The sequence below is a fragment of the Leptopilina heterotoma genome, unplaced genomic scaffold, assembly GCF_015476425.1.
Source record: "Leptopilina heterotoma isolate Lh14 unplaced genomic scaffold, ASM1547642v1 Lhet_44, whole genome shotgun sequence".
In the NCBI taxonomy this organism is placed as follows: Eukaryota; Metazoa; Arthropoda; class Insecta; order Hymenoptera; family Figitidae; genus Leptopilina; species Leptopilina heterotoma.
Genome location: NW_025111084.1, coordinates 1529979 through 1550269, shown reverse-complemented (window position 1 = coordinate 1550269; position 20291 = coordinate 1529979). Strand labels below are relative to the sequence as shown.

Genomic DNA, 20291 nt, shown 5'->3' with positions numbered 1-20291 from the left:
TCAAAAAATTTAATTTAAAACTTTTTGAAATTTAATTCTTTTCAATAATTAAATTATTTTAATTTAAAAATTTTAATTCTAAGGGGAAAGTATCCAAATAATAACAAATTGAAAAAAAAGTAATAAATTGATTTTAGTAGATGAGTCCGAAGCCAAAATAAATGAAATAAAAATTAGTTTAAAATAAAAGTAAAGAATATTTATTTTTTGTGAAAAACGTTTTTTTTAAATAATTTTGTAATGATAAATAATTTTAATTTTATAATAATTTCTAATTATTAAAAAATAAAATATAGTTTAAATCATTAAGATATTGAATTGAAATATAAAAATATTGAAGAGTTTGTAGATTTAAAAAAAATGTTAATTACAGATTATATAAAAGTAATTTATTTGACTTTGCCTTATAATTAGGATTAGCGTTACAATATATAAAGTTAATTTAAATATTTTCTCTTGTTTTATATAAATGATAAATTGTAAAATCGCACAAGGCACTATATTATTTATATCGAAGTAATATTTGGCAGTCGTAGATGTTAATATAAGATAATTCATTTATGGCACAGCGCGATATTGCTCTTCCATTGTAATTTCTTTCTTTGTTTTAATAACAATTATATATTACGAAGTATGAAACACGCAAGATGAAAGATATTTTTGACACAATCTGACATCAGTAGATATAACTTAATTACTTTCAAGTAAATTTCTAAATTATTTTATATACATACTTGTGACTATCACGAAAATTATTCGAAAATGTTTGAATCCTTTTTTATTTTTGATTTTATAGTAGAAAAAATATTTTTAACTTAGTTTAGCAAAAAAAATGTCTAGCTCTATTTCTTACATTTGTAACTTTTTTAATAATAAGAAGAAGCAAAATTTTTTTTATCAACAATTCTCTTTTTGCTATAAGAGAATTGTTCTCAAAGAATCTTTTTGCTAAAAGAAAATTCTTCCTTCGAAGAATGAGACGAAAGAAAAAGAAAATTTTAGTTACCTTTCTTCGATTTGATTCATAACACTTGGATAAAAAACGTGATTATCTAGTAAAAATTTCTCATGTAGATTGTGAATCATTTTCAGAATAAACGCGATTTCTCCTTGGATTTTGATGATGAACACGTCTATAAGGATGTCTTTGCTGTTGTGCTGGTCTTTGATTTCGTTGCCACTCGTAGGGACGATTTTGATTGCGTGGCGAGACAAATGTTCGATCTTGTTCCTCGCGACTCTCTGGATGATAACTACTGTGATGATAACGATTATCCCTTAGTGAATTCAAAGGATATGTGTTTGTATTGTCCTCGTTGACGAGTCGTCGTCGACAAACAGAGCAACGACTAACTCTCGATGTGTGATCAGCTTTGAGTGTTTGCTGTAGAGGTTTTCTAAATTGCTCGTAATCCTTCACTGTTGCCAGCCAATAGGAAATTGCAGTTCCAAAGTAATTGCAAGTACCAAGACCACGACACTCAATGAATGGCCGTGTTCGGAATTCCTCGAGACAAGAACCCGGTGAGACTAACGATTGTCCTCCGCCCGCTGCTCCAGAATCTCGATGCTGAAAGAAAAGGAAAATTATTTTACGGTTCTTTTTTTAATTTAGAAGTCCTAAATTATCAGGGCTCGGAAAAGTGAAAGTATTTTTCAAAATACGGACTTTAGGGATCAAAAATGAAGAATTACGGACCATTTACAGAATAATTATTACTGACAAAAATTAAAAAATATAATCAGTCCGAGTCAAAGTAAAAAAACATTTTACTTAAATTTAGTTTGGGGAAATTTTAGTTTACCATTAGGAAACTGTAGCCGACCCAGGCCTCTTCCCAACCGCCGGGACATTGAGGAATGTCCATGGTTTGACTGTGAATGGCAATTAATCTTGTTGGAGCTTCGCAGACGGAGCATCTTGAAATATATCGACCGACTTCAGTCGCGGGAATCGGTGTCATCATCATTGGCATCGGCTCCGTTGAACTCAGCCAATAACTGTAATCGTTTCTTTGGGCGTAATCACAAACGTCGTTCAAATTGCAAACCGAGAACGGCATCGTGGAGAACTTTCGGAGGCAACTTCCGGCTTGACCTGCACGAAAATTAAATCTCATTCCAAATTCATCAACAAAAGCAATTTAGTAATTTCTAATTAGTATAAAAATCAACTACTACAGAATTTAATTAATCAATCATTTCTTCGATTAACAATGAACTGAAAAGAAAAAGCCTTACCTAAGTCCTGAGCCCATGGATGACCATTGCCCATGATGTGCAAAAGAGAGAATCCGTCCCACAATTTGACAGTGTTTCTCGGACAAGTGGGAATCATTTCGGACTGCGAATGCCTGGCGAAGAAAAATCCTCGATTTGGAGGACCTCGAGACCTTGGCGCCGGTTCTCCAACCTGACCAGGATGTCCTTTTTTCATAGACAGAAAATTCCAAATGAGAATTGGCAAAAACAGAATTTTTTTCGAGAGAGAGAAAAGGTAAAAATTACCAGGAACTCCAGGACGTCCGTTCGTTCCAGGTGGACCTTGGAAACCATTGGGTCCATCTCTTCCTGACAAACCAGGTGGACCAACTGGACCATCCATTCCCCTATCTCCGAAGCGACCCGGCAAACCGTCCTCACCCGGTTCTCCTGACTCTCCCTTTCTTCCTGGTAAACCTGCAGAATCAATGAAAATTTCCCTTAATTTTATCATTCGATTCTTCAGTAACATTTGAGAAATTCTTCCAAAGATAAATTTTGTACCTGGTAATCCGGGTGGTCCATCATCTCCAGGTAATCCTGGTCTAGGTACTGAAGGGAATGGAATCACACCACGATGTCCTTTCGGTCCCTAAAACATCGAAAAAAATTTAGTTTCAAGCTAAAACTGAAAATTACGAAAAACTGATTAGGAAAAAATTTACTGATGAAGAAAATTCAGAAACAATTTTATACCTGAGGACCAGGAGGTCCAGGTGCTCCATGAACGCCAGCATATCCATCAATTCCCCTTTCGCCCTTAGCGCCAGGAATTCCCGGTCTTCCTTGAGTTCCACTGTCACCTCTCGCGCCCTTTGGACCATGCAGACCATCGAGTCCTAATAAACCAGCATCTCCCCTCTCTCCTTTGTGACTGAACTCGGAAGTTCCTGGCTCACCTCTATAGCCCTTTGGACCAACCGGTCCCGGGAAACCCGGTTGACCTGGAAGACCTGGTTCCCCAGGATATCCGACATATCCTCTATGACCTATTCAAAGTTATAAAATACTTAATCACTCCGTTTCTGATTTTATTTTTTAAATTAAAACCAATTATCTTCACTAACCAATGTCGCCTTTCATTCCCTTAGGACCGGGAATAATTTCACCTTCATCGCCATGAATTCCCTTAGGTCCATTAGGACCATACTCTCCAGGTGCTCCCTTTTGTCCCGGCCGTCCTGGTATTCCCACTCGTCCGTCCAATCCATCGCGACCAGATTCTCCAGGTTCGGCAAATTGACCGGGTAGACCTGATAGAAATTCATTTTTAAACTTATGAAACAATCCGAAAAAAACCCTATTCTCTAATTATTAATCTATTTCTCTTTTTTGTATTTTCTAGTTAAAATATTCGTTTAATTATTTTTATTACTAGTAACAATAAAGTTTATAGCTAATTGTATTTTACCTGGCATTCCAGGCATTCCTCGATCTCCGGGAAGACCTGGAAGTCCTTCGAGTCCAGGAAAACCGTCTGCTCCTCTGAATCCAATATCTCCCTCCATTCCCTAAAGAGAGAAGATAATTAAACATTTCTTTTAAATACAAATATAAAATTTAGTCCTGGTTTTATTTTTTTTATTTTAAATGAAATGAATTTTATCAAAATGAAATGAAGACTTTTGGAAATTCTCAATTACCTTTAGTCCAGCGAAACCAGGGTATCCAGCTTCTCCTCTTTCTCCCTTCCTTCCGGGAAATCCGTGCATTCCAGGAATGCCAAAGTCGCCCTTGGTGCCTATCAAATATGGAGAGTGTCCTGGTTCACCAACTTGACCTTTTCGGCCCCGAGAACCTAGAGCGCCGGGATATCCCACGAAACCTACATCTCCGGGCATTCCTACAAAATTCGGAAAGTTAAATCCACTTCTTCTGATTAATGAATTATTTAAGTTGTGATTATAGCCATGAAATTAGAATTTAATTTAGTAGTTAATTTAAAATTATTCAATCTCTCAATTTTAATTATTTTTTATTTTAGGCATAAAGTAATAGGAATAAAGTTTATAGGTATTTAGAAACTTACCAGGTCGTCCCATTTGACCTGGATCTCCTTCCATGCCGTGTTGACCTTTTAGACCTTCGAAACCAGCAGGTCCCATTGGTCCCCGTTTACCTTTCTCGCCATGCCTTCCATGCAATCCAGGCTTTCCGGGCCAACCTTTGTATCCTTCTTCACCTCTTTCTCCCTTCTCACCATCCAAACCCATGTCTCCAATTTCCCCCTAAAAATTAACCCGAATATTAATTGTTCGATTCTGCAAAATTAATTCTGCAAATTTTGCACCTACCTTGAGACCTCTAAGTCCATCGATGCCGTCAAAACCGGCGTCTCCTTGCTCACCTTTCAAGCCGTCGAAGCCATCTTTCGCCATTCCAGGCTCTCCTGGAAGACCAGGTCGACCGTCAATTCCCGGCCTACCTGGAGATCCCACTTCACCCATGAATCCTGGTTCACCCTTAACACCCTGAGGGCCGCTGAATGAATTTTCTCCTCGTGGTCCGTCTGGTCCGTCAGGTCCAATGTCACCAATAACACCTGAAATTTCCAAATTTTTTCTTTTATTTCTCCTTTCTCCCTCCTTTCACACTTCGCGCTCCATAATTAATTTTAAAAAAGTAGCTTTTAAACTTATCCTTAGGGGAAAATATATTTAACAATTGTTACTATTTTTCTTCTTTTTGTAAAATAGACAAAAAAGAGGAACGAACCCTTAAATCCGGGTGGACCATCCGGTCCCATAAGTCCTTCGGCTCCAATGTCACCACGTTCCCCTTTGAGTCCCACTTCCCCATCGGTGCCGTCTAAACCTGGTCTTCCTTCTGTTCCAGGTTCACCGCGCATTCCAACATCGCCCTCCATTCCCGGAAGACCCGGTAGACCTGGAGCACCATTCATTCCTCTAAATCCAATAATTCCCGTTGCTCCATCCTCGCCACGACGTCCCGGAAAGCCCGTATCTCCCTTCAATCCTTTCATTCCACCAAATCCAGGAGCTCCATCAGGTCCTAAATAAGAAAATTTCGGAAGTAACATTTAATTACTCACGTCTTTTAAATTATTTTTCTATTTATTATTTTTTCCAATTATTTCCAATTCTTCCAATTAATTATTTTGCTGATAACAAAAATCAGCAGAAATGAGTAAAATTAAAATAAAAATGTTTACACTTGCCTTTAAAACCCATGTCACCGGGAACTCCTCTAAATCCAGGTGAACCTGGAATTCCAGGCATTCCTCTTGATCCTTGGATACTGTCACCTCGTGAGCCTTTCGATCCCTAAAAAATCGCAAATTAAAATTTTATTTTATAAAGACATGGGGTATAATTTTTTTTCTGTATTTTTCTAAGTACTTGTAAACCGCTGAGTCCAGTGAAACCTGGAGCTCCTTTGGCACCTTTCATTCCCTTCGGTCCGTCATAACCACCTCTTCCTGGATATCCTCGTGGACCAGCTTCACCATATTCTCCCTTTTCTCCATGAAGACCCATCTCTCCAGTATCACCATATATTAAATTAGTTCCTGGATCACCACGTTCTCCCTTCTGTGCCGGGAAACCCTAAAAACAAATCCCAATCTCGCTACAGTTTATTTGTAATAATTAATTAATTATTTATTTATAAATTATTTTTATTTATTTATTATTTTTTTAATTAATTAATTAGTGGGAAAAATCCATAATAATTAAATTGAAACTATCAACAATTTGTGCGGCAAACTTCATACTGCCTTTTTTAAATAAAATTATCAATTTTAAAAATAATAGAATTTAAAAATTTTCTAATTTAAATTTTTGTTGAAAACACTAAAAAAAATTCAATTTTGGAGAATATTTAATTTTCAATTATCAACAAAAACGATTATTTTAAAAACTTAAAAGAAATTCTTTATAAAATTCAATTACTTTCAAACTTTATTTTCAATTAAAATTATTGAAAAAAAACTCCATTATTTAAAAAGAAATTCATAGAAACTCTTCAAAAGAATAGGAAATTAAATAAAATCGAAAATGGATCTTTATAATAATTTTTCAGAGAGAAAAAAAATCAAAAAGAGAAAAAATTTTGAAAAAATAAATATGAGAGCTAAAAAATAATATTGTACGTACTGGGAAACCTTCAGGACCCATAAGACCCGGTTGTCCCGGAGTTCCTCGAGGTCCTTCTTCACCTGGCATTCCCGGATAGCCTTTAAGACCAGGCGGTCCTTGGAATGAACGACCTGGTGGTCCTGCAGGTCCTGGCAATCCTATAAATCCTACGTCGCCCATTCGTCCCTTAAAACCTTTGTAGCCATCGAATCCTGAAAAAATTTCTCTATTATAAGTATAGATTTTCTTCTTTCAAAAATATTTGCAAAAAATTGAAAATTGTTTTCAATTTTTTTTTTTTCAATATATAAATATGAAAAACGTACCGGCTTCTCCATCTTCTCCTTTATAACCTCTCAAGCCTTTAATATTTTCGAAATACGCCGACGCTGAATTTCCCCGTTCACCTTTAACGCCAACAATACCGCGTTCACCTTTTGGACCAGGTAAACCAGGAATACCTGCCTCACCACGCAGGAGATAAATTTCAACTGAAGCATCGTCTCCTTTTTCACCAATGCGACCATATTTTCCGGGCACTCCGTCTCTGCCGGACAGTCCGGGCAATCCATGTTCACCCTAGAAATTAATTATAATTATTGAACCAATATTAAACCATAATAAACTGACTAGCAACAATTCTGACTTCTCACTCACTTTTTAAAATAAAATTAGCAATTTTAAAAATAATAGAATGTAAAAATTTTTATTAAAAGTACTAAAAAAATTAAATTTTTAGAATTGATTAATTTAAAAAAGGTTTTTTTCAATAAAATTTTTGATCCTCTATTTTTGAAAAGAAAAACAAATCAATTTACCTTGGCGCCTTTGGGTCCTTGCATACCTTCGTCGCCGGGTAAACCGGGACGACCTCTGGGACCAATTAATCCCTCCGGGCCAGGAAGACCCTTATCACCTTTTTCACCGATTGCGTCAAGAAATTCTGTTTGATTTTGCGGAGGCCAAACAATTCTTCCCGGCTCTCCTTTGGGACCGGTAACACCAGCGATTCCAGTTCGCCCACTGGTACCTTCCAAACCCGGTGGACCAACGACTCCAGCTTTTCCTCGAATACCTTTCTGTCCCCTTGGTCCCGGAAATCCTGGATAACCTGGAGTTCCCGCAAATCCTTGCCTTCCACTTTCTCCCCGCTCACCCTTGAGTCCCGGTAATCCTGAAATTCAAAAATTTCAATAAAATTCTATCAAAAAATTCAATTATTTACAAAAATTCAAATAAATTCTCCAAAACAATTTAATTATTTTTAATGAATTTTTATAAAATTCTTCTCCTACGAATTACATTATTTTTTAAATAAGAGAAATCTTTTTTTTAAATACCTGGTGTACAAACGCCGCAGTCGTCACCATGAATTCCTTTGTCGCCCTTAAATCCTGGAAGTCCTGAAAATCCGGGTACTCCTGCAGTACCTGGAATTCCTGGAAGACCATTTTCTCCAGGCGGTCCTCGAATTCTCACACCTTTCCCTGGGAAACCCTTCTCACCTATTTTTCAATTTTTAAATAATTAATTTCCAATTCTCAATTATTATCAGAAAAAAAATTATTTAGTAGAAAATCAAATTTAACCAATAAATATTTTTTCAATTTAAATATTTATTAAAAATCCACGCTTTTTGTCAATTAAGTTTATTATTAATTAATTATTTAATTACGAATTTAATTACTTTAATAATTAATTAATTAAAATAAATAAATTAAAAATAAATTAAATTACCAGGTGGTCCAGGATCACCGCGATCTCCATGGAGTCCAGGATAGCCATCAAAACCTCTTTTTCCTTCTTGTCCCGGTGGACCAACGATCGCCAGACCAGGAAAACCTTTATCTCCAACAATACCAGGAAGACCTGGAAAACCTGGAGGACCGATCGGACCCCTTGGTCCCGCTGGAGCTAATTTTTGGGAAAGAAGAAAAAGAATTTAATATTGAAAAATTTGGAAGTGAAGAAAGAAACGAAGAATTTCAATGAGTGGAAAAAATTATTTACCATCGTCTCCTCGTTCTCCTTTTTCGGATGTTCCTTTTTTGCCAGATAATCCGGGAATTCCTGGAGGACCCGGAGGACCTGCTGGTCCAATATATCCCACATTTCCCGCAAGTCCTGGCGTTCCGGATTCTCCTTGATCGCCAGGTGGTCCTGTTAAAAAAAATTTAGTTTTTAAATTTTAATTTAAATTATCTTTTTAAATTTTGTTTTTAAATTTTAGTTTAAATTTAGTTTTTAAATTTTAGCTAAGAAAAATTTTTGAATCACGTTTCTTAATGTTATTTTTATTTACCTAAATCTCCTTGAGGTCCAATGCTTCCAGGCACCATTTCATCGAGTTCCGGAATATAACTGCCCTTCTCACCCTCAGCACCTTGTCTTCCAGGTGGTCCAGCATTGCCATCTTCTCCCGGTTCTCCCTGTCAGTGGAAAATAATTTTTTACTCCACAAAAATTATTTTTTTCCTTTCTTCAAAAATTAATACTAATTAATTTATTTTTGTTTCATGACACTAAGCGCGCGCCTTACGTCAAAACCGTCGGATCCTGGTCGTCCTTCAAAACCCGGAGCTCCTTTCTCGCCCTTTTCACCAGCCGGACCATCTGGACCTGTAACTCCTTGTTTGCCTCTCGGTCCATCGTCTCCTTGCTCACCCTTTACTCCTTTGAAACCCGGTAGACCCAAACGACCCTGATCAAATTTAAAGCCAGAAAAATTAACATAATAATAAAAGACAAATGAAAATGTGTCAAATATTTATAACGAATAAAAAAACTAAATTAAAAAAAATATTTTCTTTTTCAAATTAAAAAACTTGTAATAATAAAATATTATCCAAATTATTGTTCTTCGATTTAATTTCGATTCATTTCACTTAAAAAAAATATTTATCAATTTACTTTTTAATTAGTTATAGAAAAATTGTGTTATTATTTTCGATTCAGTTCGCATCAAAATGAGAATGTAAAAAATTATTTTTATCAATTTAGTTTTTTATATTTGTTATAAAAAAAATAATTGTAAAATTATTTTCACCTGCGGTCCTTTGACACCAGGTACACCAGGTCGACCATAACTTCCGGTGTCACCTTTTGGTCCCGGTGGTCCTCGTTTACCTTGCAATACTGTTTGGTTAATAATTGTCCAAGGCAAAAAATCTTGTCCAGGCTCTCCGATATCTCCCATGTCACCCGGAAATCCCTGTATTCCAATTCCTGGTTCACCAGGTTCACCGATCGGTCCCTGTTGACCCGGAAATCCATCGACACCCTACAAAATTAAATTAACAAGAGTTAATTATCTAAATATTAAAAAAAAGGTTAAAAAAATAAATAAAATAAAATTTGACTCATATTATTTAAAAAAAAAATATTTATCAATTTACTTTATATTTATTTATTTACATTTTATTTAGTAGAATAATATAACGATTTATAATAAATATAAATAACAATATAAATATAATAATAACGAAAAAGCTTTTTTTGTAAGCCCGTTAATAATAAATAAATAAATAAATAGTGATAATAAAAATAATGTAATTAAATAACTGTATTGTCTCGTAATTTTAATTTCCAATTCCAACACGTGTATTTTTTAAACTCCAGAGAAATAATTTAAGATATTAATTAATCAGTAATAAATCAGCAATAAATTAGTAAAAAAAATTAGTAATAATTTAGAAATTAACTAGTAATAAATTTTAATAAATTAGTAAAAAAATTAGCAATAAATTAGTAATGAACTAGTAATAAATTTTAATAAATTAATAATAAAAATAATAAAAGTAATAAAAATAAAAAAAAAGAAATTAATTTTTAATAACAATTTATTCCAAGCGGGACATAATAAATAGTATTCTCCTTTATTTTTGTGCACGTGTGTCAGCGAATAGCACAGTGTGAGTGTATAAAAATAAAAAATAATGTTCAGTGTTGTCTTTTGGGTTCAGATTTCAGCAAGGTTTTTTTTCGTCACCACGAGATGATCAAGTGACCATCAAGGATCTGACGCTGCTAATCTTTTATCCACAAGAAGCGTGAAACTAATCACACACTAGACTAATTGTTGGAAAATTCTTCACCCACTTAATCATCAAACTGCATTTTTTTCATTTTTAGCAAAATAAAATTTTAATATTCTCTTCATTCATTTTTTTTTTACTTTTTTTATTTAAATATTATTTTTCAATTTTTATTTCCAGGATTAAATTTTTATTTTTATTCACAGGAATTCAATTATTTATAACAGAATTTTCCTAATATTTTTCGAAAAAAAATCAATTATTTAAATTTAAATAGATTTTCATAAAATTCTTCACAAGAATTCAATTATTTTTAGAAATAATAAAAAATAAGTAATAAAAATTGATTTAGAATTGAATAAAATAAAATGATTAAAGTTTTGAATAATTTTATTTATAAATTTTAAACAGAAAAATGATTGAATTTTGAAAGAATTACTTTTGTAATTTTTAAAAATAGTTGAATTTCCAAAATGCGTTACATTGAAATCATTTGAAATATTTTAATTCCTGTAGATAAAATAAATAGGTATTTAATTATTTATTTAAAAAAATTATTCTATTTTTGAATGTAATTAAAAAATTATAAGAAAATTGAATCGTCAAGTTTAATTTTTCGATAGAGTAATTATATACAATTCTAATAGAAATTCTTCTCATGAAAAATAAATAATTAAAAATCAATTCAAAGATGAGATAAAATTTTCAAATAAAAGATAAAATTATGTAAAAAAAAAAAAATAAAATGTAAAAAATTGTAAAAGAAAGAATGACGAAAGAATATTAAATTTAAGGAGAATAAAATTTGCTTAGAATAAGACAATGGTTATCTGAAATCGTCTCTAATTGCAGTATCAGATTGATCATTTCAAATTTCGTCAAGAATTGCTTTACAAAGTAGTTCACGACTATTTCAAACGAGACATTTATATATCTTTCTCTCTCTCTTACTATATATATTAGGTCATTTTTACAATTAGACTGGAATTTCGAATCTGTTTTTCTAAATTGAAAAAGTGGCTATTAAGCGAAAAATTATCATTATATAATTGTGAAATTGTAAAATGTAAAGTGTGTTGAAATTATTTTCAAAATTATTTTCTTTAGAGAAAAAAAAATTCTTTTTTCTATTTTTTGCAAATAATTTAACGTAGTTTATAAATTTCACTGAATTTTTGAAGACAATATTTATGATTATTGTAAAGATTCACTTCCTCTAGGAACACTTACCGGATCTCCTCTGTCTCCTGGAAGTCCCATATCACCGGTATAACCCACTTGTCCCGGAAAACCCTGGAAAATTACATTTCGAAAATTAGTTGTCATTCGAATTTTATTTATTCACAAGAGTAGAAAAATAAATGAAAATTATTTTTTATTTTTTCATTCTTAATTTGGTATTACGAGTGAAAATATTGGATTAAATTTATATTATCTAATTTCGTTGGCAAATTAATTATTTAATTCTTCATTCATTCCTTTATTACTAAAATTAAATATAGAGTAGAAAAATTGCAAGAAATTATTTATATATTGCAATAATTGTGTTGCAAATAAAAATTAGAAAATTATCAAAATAAAAAGAAAAAAATTAAATAAGAAAAGTTTTTTATTTAATTTTTTTCTTTTCATTTTGATAATTTTCTAATTAAAAGTAAAAAGGTAATAAAAAAAAATAAAAAAAGATAGTGAATAACAAAAAAATTAATAAGTTATAAAAATAAAATGTGTGATAAAATAAATAACAAAAATGAATTAATATTGAAAGTAAGAAACAAAGAATTAATAAAGTACTAAAATCGAAATAAATAACAAAAGAATTAATTAGGATTTTTTAAATAAAATTGGAATTATTATTTATAAAATAAATTTAGAAAATAAATAATAAATAAAAAAATAGTAAATTATTTAATAGTAAAAAAATTACCTCAAGACCATCAATTCCAAATTCTCCTCTGATTCCCTTGCTCCCCTTTGAATTGACACCGCCTTCTCCGGGTTCACCACGTGGTCCATAACTTCCTGGCCCACCAGGAAGACCTCGTTCACCATAATGACCCGATCTTCCGGGTCCACCCATTGTTCCATCGGTTCCATTACAACCTTCCAAACCATCTGGACCTCTCAAACCAGCAGTGCCCATCATTCCCTAGAAAAAAAATTATTTCTCACAATTTTTGATTCCTTAAATAATAAAAATAATTAAAAGAATAATTCAAAAATAATAAAAAATAAAAAAAATAGTTGCAAAACAAAATTTTTTGTTTTCATAATTAATAAAAATAATTAAAAGAATAATTAAAAGATAATTAAAAAGTAAAAAAAATAGTTGCAAAAATATGAAAATAATAAAATACTCAAAAATAGAAAAAATAAAAAACAACTCTAAAATAGAAAAATAAAGAACAACTCAAAAATACAGAAAATAAAAAATAACTCAAAAATGGAAAAAATAAAAAAAAAACTCAAAAATAGAAAAAATAAAAACAACTCAAAAAAAAAGAAAAAATAGTAAAACTCAAAAATAGGAGAAATAGAAAAATAATTGAAAAGTAGAAAAAATGTAAAATTAATAAAAAAAATACGAATATAATAAGTAAAAAAAATAAGTAAAATAAAAAATAAAATGGTAGGTGGTCACTTTTTTCTAAAAAAATATTTTCTAATCCTTTTTTAAAAAAAATCGATTTCTAATAAAGTCTGATTTCTTAAAAAATAAAATAAGAGAAGAATAATAATAAAAATATAAAAGTAAAAAATAATGAAAAGTTTATTTTAAATAAATAAATAAATGTATATTAAATAAATAAATAAATAAATAATATAATAATATAATTATGTACTAAAATGTGTAAATAAATAAATGACAAACAAATAAAAAAGAGTTATATAATTAAATAAATAATTAAAAAAACATATTCCAAAATTAATTTAAATTACAAGAAGTAGCAAATTATTTTACTTACAGGTCTTCCGGCATCACCGACAAATCCTCTTGCCCCGGCATCTCCCTAAAAGAAAAAAACAATTTTTTTAAAATACATTTTTTACACAATATTTAATTTCTGATCGGGTGTAAAAAAGAGTTTTTTTCGAGGAGCAAAATTTTTATTTCCCAGTCCAGCGGTTATTTTTTGGAGCAAGAGTTTTTTTCTCAATTCAAAAGTTTTTTTGTGGCGCAAAATATTTATTTCAGAGTCTAAGGGTTTTTTTTTTGGTGGATTAAGAGTTTTTTTTCGCAGTCCAAGGTTTTTAATGGCGCAACAGTTTTTTCTCAGTCCCAGGTTTTTTTTGGTACAAGAAATTTTCTTTGTAGTCAAAAGGGTTTTTTTTGTGATGCAAGATATTTTTTTCGCACTTCAAGAGTTTCTTTGGTGGCGCAAAATATTTATTTCTGAGTCTAAGGGTTTTTTTTGTGGAACAAGAGTTTTTTTTCGCAGTACAAGTTTCTTTTGTGGCGCAAGAAGTTTTTTTTTTGCAGTCAAAAAGGTTTTTTTTGTTGCGCAAAATTGTTATTTCGTTGTCCAAGAGTTTTTTTCTTGTGGCGCAAGAGTTTTTTCAGGAAGAAAGAATTTTTCTTTGCAGTTCAAGTATTCTCTTGTGGTGCAAGATTTTTTTTCTGAGTTCAAGAGTTTTTTTGTGGCGCAAAATATTTATTTCGGAGTCTAAGGGTTTTTTTGAGGACCAAGTTTTTTTTTTGCAGTCCAAGATTTTTATTTGTGTCGTAAGAGTTTTCTTTGCATTCGAAAAGGGTTTTTTTGTTGCGCAAAATTTTTATTTCTTTGTCCAAGAGTTTTTTTTTTGTGGCGCAAGAGTTTTTTCAAGAAGAAAGACTTTTTTCGCAGTCCAAGGGTTTTTTTCATGGCCCAAAATATTTATTTCACATTCCAAGGTTTTTCTTTTTATGGCGCAAGAGTTTTTTTTCGCAGTCCGTCAGTTTTTGTGTCGCAAGAATTTTTCTTTGCAGTCAAAAGGGTTTTTTTTGTTGCGCAAAATTTTTATTTCGTTGTCTAAGGTTTTTTTTTGTGGCGCAAGAGTTTTTTTTCTGAACGGAAGGGTTTTTTTTCAAGATTCTAGAGTTATATTATTATATTGCTTATTGATTAATAATTAATAAAAAAATATATTAAAGAATTCTAATATTTACAACGAAAATATAATTACAATAATATAATATAATAAATAATAATATAATTACAATCGCAAATAATTAAATTACGAAAATATTTAAATTAAAAAGAAAATAAATTGTAAAATTATGCATTCGGAAGCATTAGCAATTGAATAAGATATCAGACGAAAAAAATGATAAAATGAACTCAAAGTGAAAAGAAATGAAGCGAAAAAAAAGAAATTATTCCCTACAATCATCAATCGCGATTTAATTAAGAAATTTGATAAATTAACGATAACTTTCACGAAACAGACATTATTATTTTTAATCAATATTCTTTTTTTTAATCAAGATAAAAATTCTTCTTCTTTTTTTTTAAATTAATTTCAACCAAGGCAAAAATTCATCGGCAAAAGGTTTTTTTTCCTTTTTTTAAACTTCGTTTACCTTCCTTTGCAAGTGAACACATTTAATTACGCATGTAAGGTGGAGATGATGATTCACGGGTGGAAAAAAATATCGAAAAAAAAAATTGTTGGAACCGGACTATCAGGTGAACCCAAAAAATGGCCCTGACACGCTGCCTGGATGCAGAGAAACTCTCTCTCCGTAAATGGCATGTCCTGTTAATAATTTCGCGTCATTTTTTTTTCATTTTCTTTTTTTTTGCTTCTTCCTTTTTTTTAAATATAATTTCTCTCACCATTTGAAGTCGCACAAGGAGCAAAATTGTTTATTACATTTTTTTGCAGACCCGAAAAAATGAATTTACATCTTTGAAAAAATTGCAAAAAAAAACAAATGTATACACAGAGGCCACTTGATAATTTGGAATGGTGTGTGCTTATTCGACACGACTGAAGGGAAAATAAATAGGCGGACATTGAACCTTCGACACAGAAACTCTAACTCGCCAATAAGATATATACATATAAATCTATTGGAAAAAAAATTTATTGCTATTAGAAATGAAGCATACAAATTTATGCCGAAGATTCCCGATCAAAATATTTATAAACTTTTTTTAAAAGAAATTTTATAAAAGTTACAACACTGGGAAAATGATTTGCAATTCAATATAAATTCCCAAGTATGTAAACTTGTGTATGAGAATAGAAAAAGGGAATTTTATTCGATTTACTTCAATTTCGATTGTAGAATAAAAATTATTTTTTTATTTATGTCAAAAAGTTTGACACTTTAGAAAATAGTAAAAGAAAAAGTGACTTGAAGAAGGACTCTTTTGCCCTAAAAAAATCTTGCTCCACAATAATTAATTAATTAAATTAATTAAATAAATTAAATAAATAAAATTAAATTTATAATTCAATAATTATTTTAAATTTAAAAAAAATGGTAAATTCTTACTATTTCAATGAAAAAATAAATTCACCTCTAAACGATTTTCGAACATTTTACAAATGTCTCTTTCATTTTAAATTTAAAATTAGACGAATAGATTTGTATAAAAGATATTTTCTTTTTCAACATCTGGCAGATTGTTATGATTCATGAAACTATTGGAATAGAAAAAAAATTTTAAAATGTCAAGTAATTAATTTTAAATATATTTTCAATTATAAATTTTTAATTGAAATTGAAATTAAATTTTTGAATTTATAAATCTAAAATTCTTCTAAACAAATTAATTATTTTAAAAATTTTTAATAAAATTCATCGGAGGAATTCAAATATTTTCAATACAATTTAAATAAAATTACTTGAAGTAATTCAATTATTTTTTAAACTCTTAGTAAATTTTTTTGAAAATATTTTCAATTATTTTCAAAATTTTTTTAAAAATTTGTCGCGAAAATTGAATTTCAATTATTTTCATTTTTCAAATAAAATTTTAATAAAATTTCTTGATCGAATTGAATTATTTTTAAAACTTTTAGTAAATTTTCCTAAAAGCGTTTTTAATTATTTTGAAAAATTTTAATAAAATTCGTCGCAAAAATTAAATTGTTTTCAAAAGATATAAAAATTTTTCACAAGAATTCAATTATGTATTTTCATTTTTCAAATACAATTTTAATCAAATTTCTTAATCAAATTCAATTATTTTTAAAACTTTTAGTAAATTTTTTTGAAAACATTTTCAATTATTTTCAAAATTTTTTTAAAAATTTGTCGCGAAAATTGAATTTTAATTATTTTTATTTTTCAAATACAATTTTAATCAAATTTCTTAATCAAATTCAATTATTTTTAAAACTTTTAATAAATATTCTTGAAAGCATTCAATTATATTTTTAAAACTTTTACTAAAATTCGACGCAAAAATTAAATTGATTTCACGAGTTATAAAATTCTTTACAAGAATTCAATTATTTTTTATTTATTTTAAAAATTTTAATAAATTTTCTTGAAAGCATTCAATTATATTTTCGAAACTTTTACTAAAATTCGACTTAAAAATTAAATTGTTTTCACTAGTTATAAAATTCTTCACAGGAATTCAATTATTTATAATTTTAATAAAATTTCTTGATGGAATTCAATTATTTTCAAAACTTTTAGTAAATTTTCTTGAAAGCATTTTCAATTATTTTCGAAAATTTTAATAAAATTCTTCACAAAAATTAAATTGTTTCTAAAATGATATAAAATGATTCGCAGGAATTCAATTATTTTAAATTTTCAAATACAATTTTAATAAAATTTCTCGAAGGAATTCAAGTACATTAAAATTTTTTTAATAAAATTCCTTGATAGAATTCAATTATTATTTGAAAAATTTAAATAAAATTCTTTAGTAAATTTAATAAATAAATAATAGTAAATTTAATAAATTTCAGTAACAATCTCAATTAAATTCCTGGAAAGAATTTAATTATTTTCACAAGTTTTAAATAAAATTCCTCGAAAATCCACATTTTGTCTATCAAATATTTATTATGCCTAGAATTTTTTTTTCTTTTTCTCCATATAAAAAAGAAATCTAGATAATCAAATATAAAACAGACTTTGAATTGAAAACAAATGTCCAAAAATGTTGAGTGAAAATTTTCGTAACGTTTATACAAAACTATTTCCTCATGTGTGTTCTTTATGGGATTTTGTTATAGAATAAACAAATAAATGAGAAAATTCTTGCTTTTAGGGTCTAAACTTTTTCCTGTATTTATTTTTCATTCTCTTCCCTCCCTCTTTCTCTCGCTTTGCCTATCTACAAAAAAAAGAGGAGCAAAAAAGAAAAAAAAAAAAAATTTCTAAATCCCCGCGGAAATAGTATTTCAAGATCGTCTTACAAAGATATTTTCCGAGTAAACGAACATTTATAAACAGGCAGCAACGCGATAGAAGTCTTAAAAAAATATGAAGCGAATCAGTGAGGATTACTTCGTTTCGTTTCAAAAAGAAGAAAAAAAAAATCCCCGCATACACAATCCATGAGAACTTATATGTATATATGATGTAAACGACCTAATTTTAACTTAGATTTAATAGCCTCGTAAAAACTGGTACAAATCGTTTTATTTCTTTCCTTTTTTTTTTTGATTTTTTAAACGAAAATTTTGTCTTCATGAATTTTACAGTAAAAAAGTTATTTTTAATTGAATTTTTATACGTGTATATTTTTATTATTAATTTGATCATCAATCAGAAATTTTGTTTACAGAAAAAAGCACAACGAAAATTAATAGAAATTAACAAATAACGAAAATTAATAAAAATATAAAAATATTTTAATTTAAATATAAATATAATAAAAATTACAAATTAATTAAAATTAAATTTTTCTTTATTAAAAAGGAAGAATTATCAAGTTTCAATACTTCTCTAATTCATAATATTTAATAAAATTTAAAATCAATAATTTAATTTTTCCTTGAACATAATTTTCCATTTTCTTTTTTTGCAAATACAATTTAATTGAATGAAATTAAAATTTTGATTCATTGTAACTTAAATTGAATAAAATTTAAATTAAAATTGAATTTTCGATTCAAATTAGGATAATTTTTATTTGCTGTCGATTCAAATTTCGATAAATGATAATTTGAATAGAATTGAATCACTTATAAAATCAATTATTTTTGAGAAAAATTCTAGAATTGAATAAATTATTTTTTTAAATAGATAAAAATGTACATTATATAATTGAAGTTTGGATAGAAATGAATTTGGGATAAATTGTAATTTGGATAGAATTAAAATTTGGATAAATTATATTTTTTTAATTTTAACTTTCAATTTTTAAATTATATAGACTGCATTAAAATTAAATCATTCAAATTTTAATTCTATTCAATTTCAAATATAATTTATAGAAATTTTTTTATATAATTAATTTTATTTATTAAATTTCAATTTTTAATTTCCAAACAATTTTAATCTTTTAAAAATAAAATTCCTCTAAATTGCAATTCTATCCAAATAAAATTTTCCATATTTCAATTATTCTATTGCAAATATAATTTATAAAAATTTTAATTTACTAAAAATAGATTTCATCATAATTTCCATTCCATAAAAATTTCATTTTAATTGAAATTTTGTTCATTTTTTTTTATTTTTCTTTAAATTTCTTTTCATTCAATTTAAAATTTTGAAATATCAATCTATTGAAAATAAATTCTTTTTAAATTTCATTTCTATCTAAATATTTAATCTATCTAAATTTCATTTTAATTGAAATTTTATTAGGTTAATTTTTTCTTTCAATTTCAAATTTTCAAATTTCAATAATTCTCCATTTTTTTAAAACATTTAATTTTTCTATATAGTTTTTTAAAATTGTAGTATAGATTGAAATTATTGATTCAAATAAAATTTATTTGATATAAATAAAAATTATTTGATTCAAGTAAATAATTGTTTGATTATAGACAAGTAATTGGTTATTTCAATAAAAAAAATTTTTTTTTGTGTATTATTAGTGACTATTGTTAAAAATTAATTATTTATTATTATTAATAGGATAATTAATATTTACTAGTTATAATAATTTATCTATTTAATATTATCCATTATTCTTCTTAGTATTTAAATTGCAAATTCTGTCAATTTATTATTTTAGTTATTTTAATACACAATTATTTATTATTTCATTATTTTTTAAAATTATTTTATTATTTATTTATTGTTTTTTTATTATTTTATTATTTATTTATTCTTTTTTTGTTATTTTATTATTTCTAATTATTATTTTATTCATATCATTCAATTTATTGAATATAATTGTTAATTAAACTTATTGCTTAATTATTGTTTTTATGTTTTATAAAAAAATAGAATCAATAAACTTTTATCTGAAATTTCTCGCTGATTTTCTTTCCGTTTTCAATTAAAAAAAACACTTTTTCTTTCTTTCGTTTTATTAATTCTTTTACTGTTTCTTTTTTTCTTTCAATTTCTAATTCTTTTTCATTTTCTTTTTTTGGGGGGGGGGGGAGAAGAGATGAAAATTTTTTTGTATTTTGACATGTGAACCAGTCAGAGAAGGCAGGAAATGCGTCGCATGAATCGCCTACTCTTCCTCGCAACGATAACAGAATTCTGGAATTTAGATCGGTGTTCGGAATACAGCTTAACACGTTTAGTTACGATTTTTCACTTTCGATTTACTTTCAATTATTTACTTACCTAATATTTTTCGTTTAAAGAAGTTAATTTTTTCCTTTTATTTATTTTATTCATTCAATTTAATTATTTAATTTAATCCTATTATAAATCTAGATTTTTTATACGGATTAGGAAAAAAATTTTAGTCATAATAAATATTTGAAACACAATAAGATTAGGGTATCCAATAATCCTAATTTATTAACAATTTTC

General features: G+C 28.2%; 1 protein-coding gene across 1 annotated transcript in view; it reads right to left on the bottom strand.

Moving 5' to 3' along the window:
- Positions 1–367: 367 nt before the first annotated feature.
- Positions 368–20291, bottom strand: part of LOC122506850 (collagen alpha-1(IV) chain) — a 57769-nt gene continuing 37845 nt past the window's right edge. The window contains exons 3-28 of the mRNA XM_043619217.1: positions 13360–13404; positions 12321–12542; positions 11624–11686; positions 9406–9639; positions 8899–9060; positions 8662–8788; positions 8370–8519; positions 8097–8273; positions 7700–7864; positions 7178–7533; positions 6686–6938; positions 6378–6571; positions 5622–5828; positions 5441–5546; positions 4978–5274; positions 4557–4804; positions 4292–4490; positions 3906–4105; positions 3674–3773; positions 3330–3515; positions 2959–3251; positions 2767–2854; positions 2509–2679; positions 2242–2427; positions 1806–2098; positions 368–1570 (exon numbers count right to left, since the gene is read on the bottom strand). Coding sequence (XP_043475152.1) covers positions 1067–1570; positions 1806–2098; positions 2242–2427; positions 2509–2679; positions 2767–2854; positions 2959–3251; positions 3330–3515; positions 3674–3773; positions 3906–4105; positions 4292–4490; positions 4557–4804; positions 4978–5274; positions 5441–5546; positions 5622–5828; positions 6378–6571; positions 6686–6938; positions 7178–7533; positions 7700–7864; positions 8097–8273; positions 8370–8519; positions 8662–8788; positions 8899–9060; positions 9406–9639; positions 11624–11686; positions 12321–12542; positions 13360–13404 — 5226 coding nt within the window. The 3' untranslated portion in view covers positions 368–1066. The remainder of the gene's footprint in view (positions 1571–1805; positions 2099–2241; positions 2428–2508; positions 2680–2766; positions 2855–2958; positions 3252–3329; positions 3516–3673; positions 3774–3905; positions 4106–4291; positions 4491–4556; positions 4805–4977; positions 5275–5440; positions 5547–5621; positions 5829–6377; positions 6572–6685; positions 6939–7177; positions 7534–7699; positions 7865–8096; positions 8274–8369; positions 8520–8661; positions 8789–8898; positions 9061–9405; positions 9640–11623; positions 11687–12320; positions 12543–13359; positions 13405–20291) is intronic.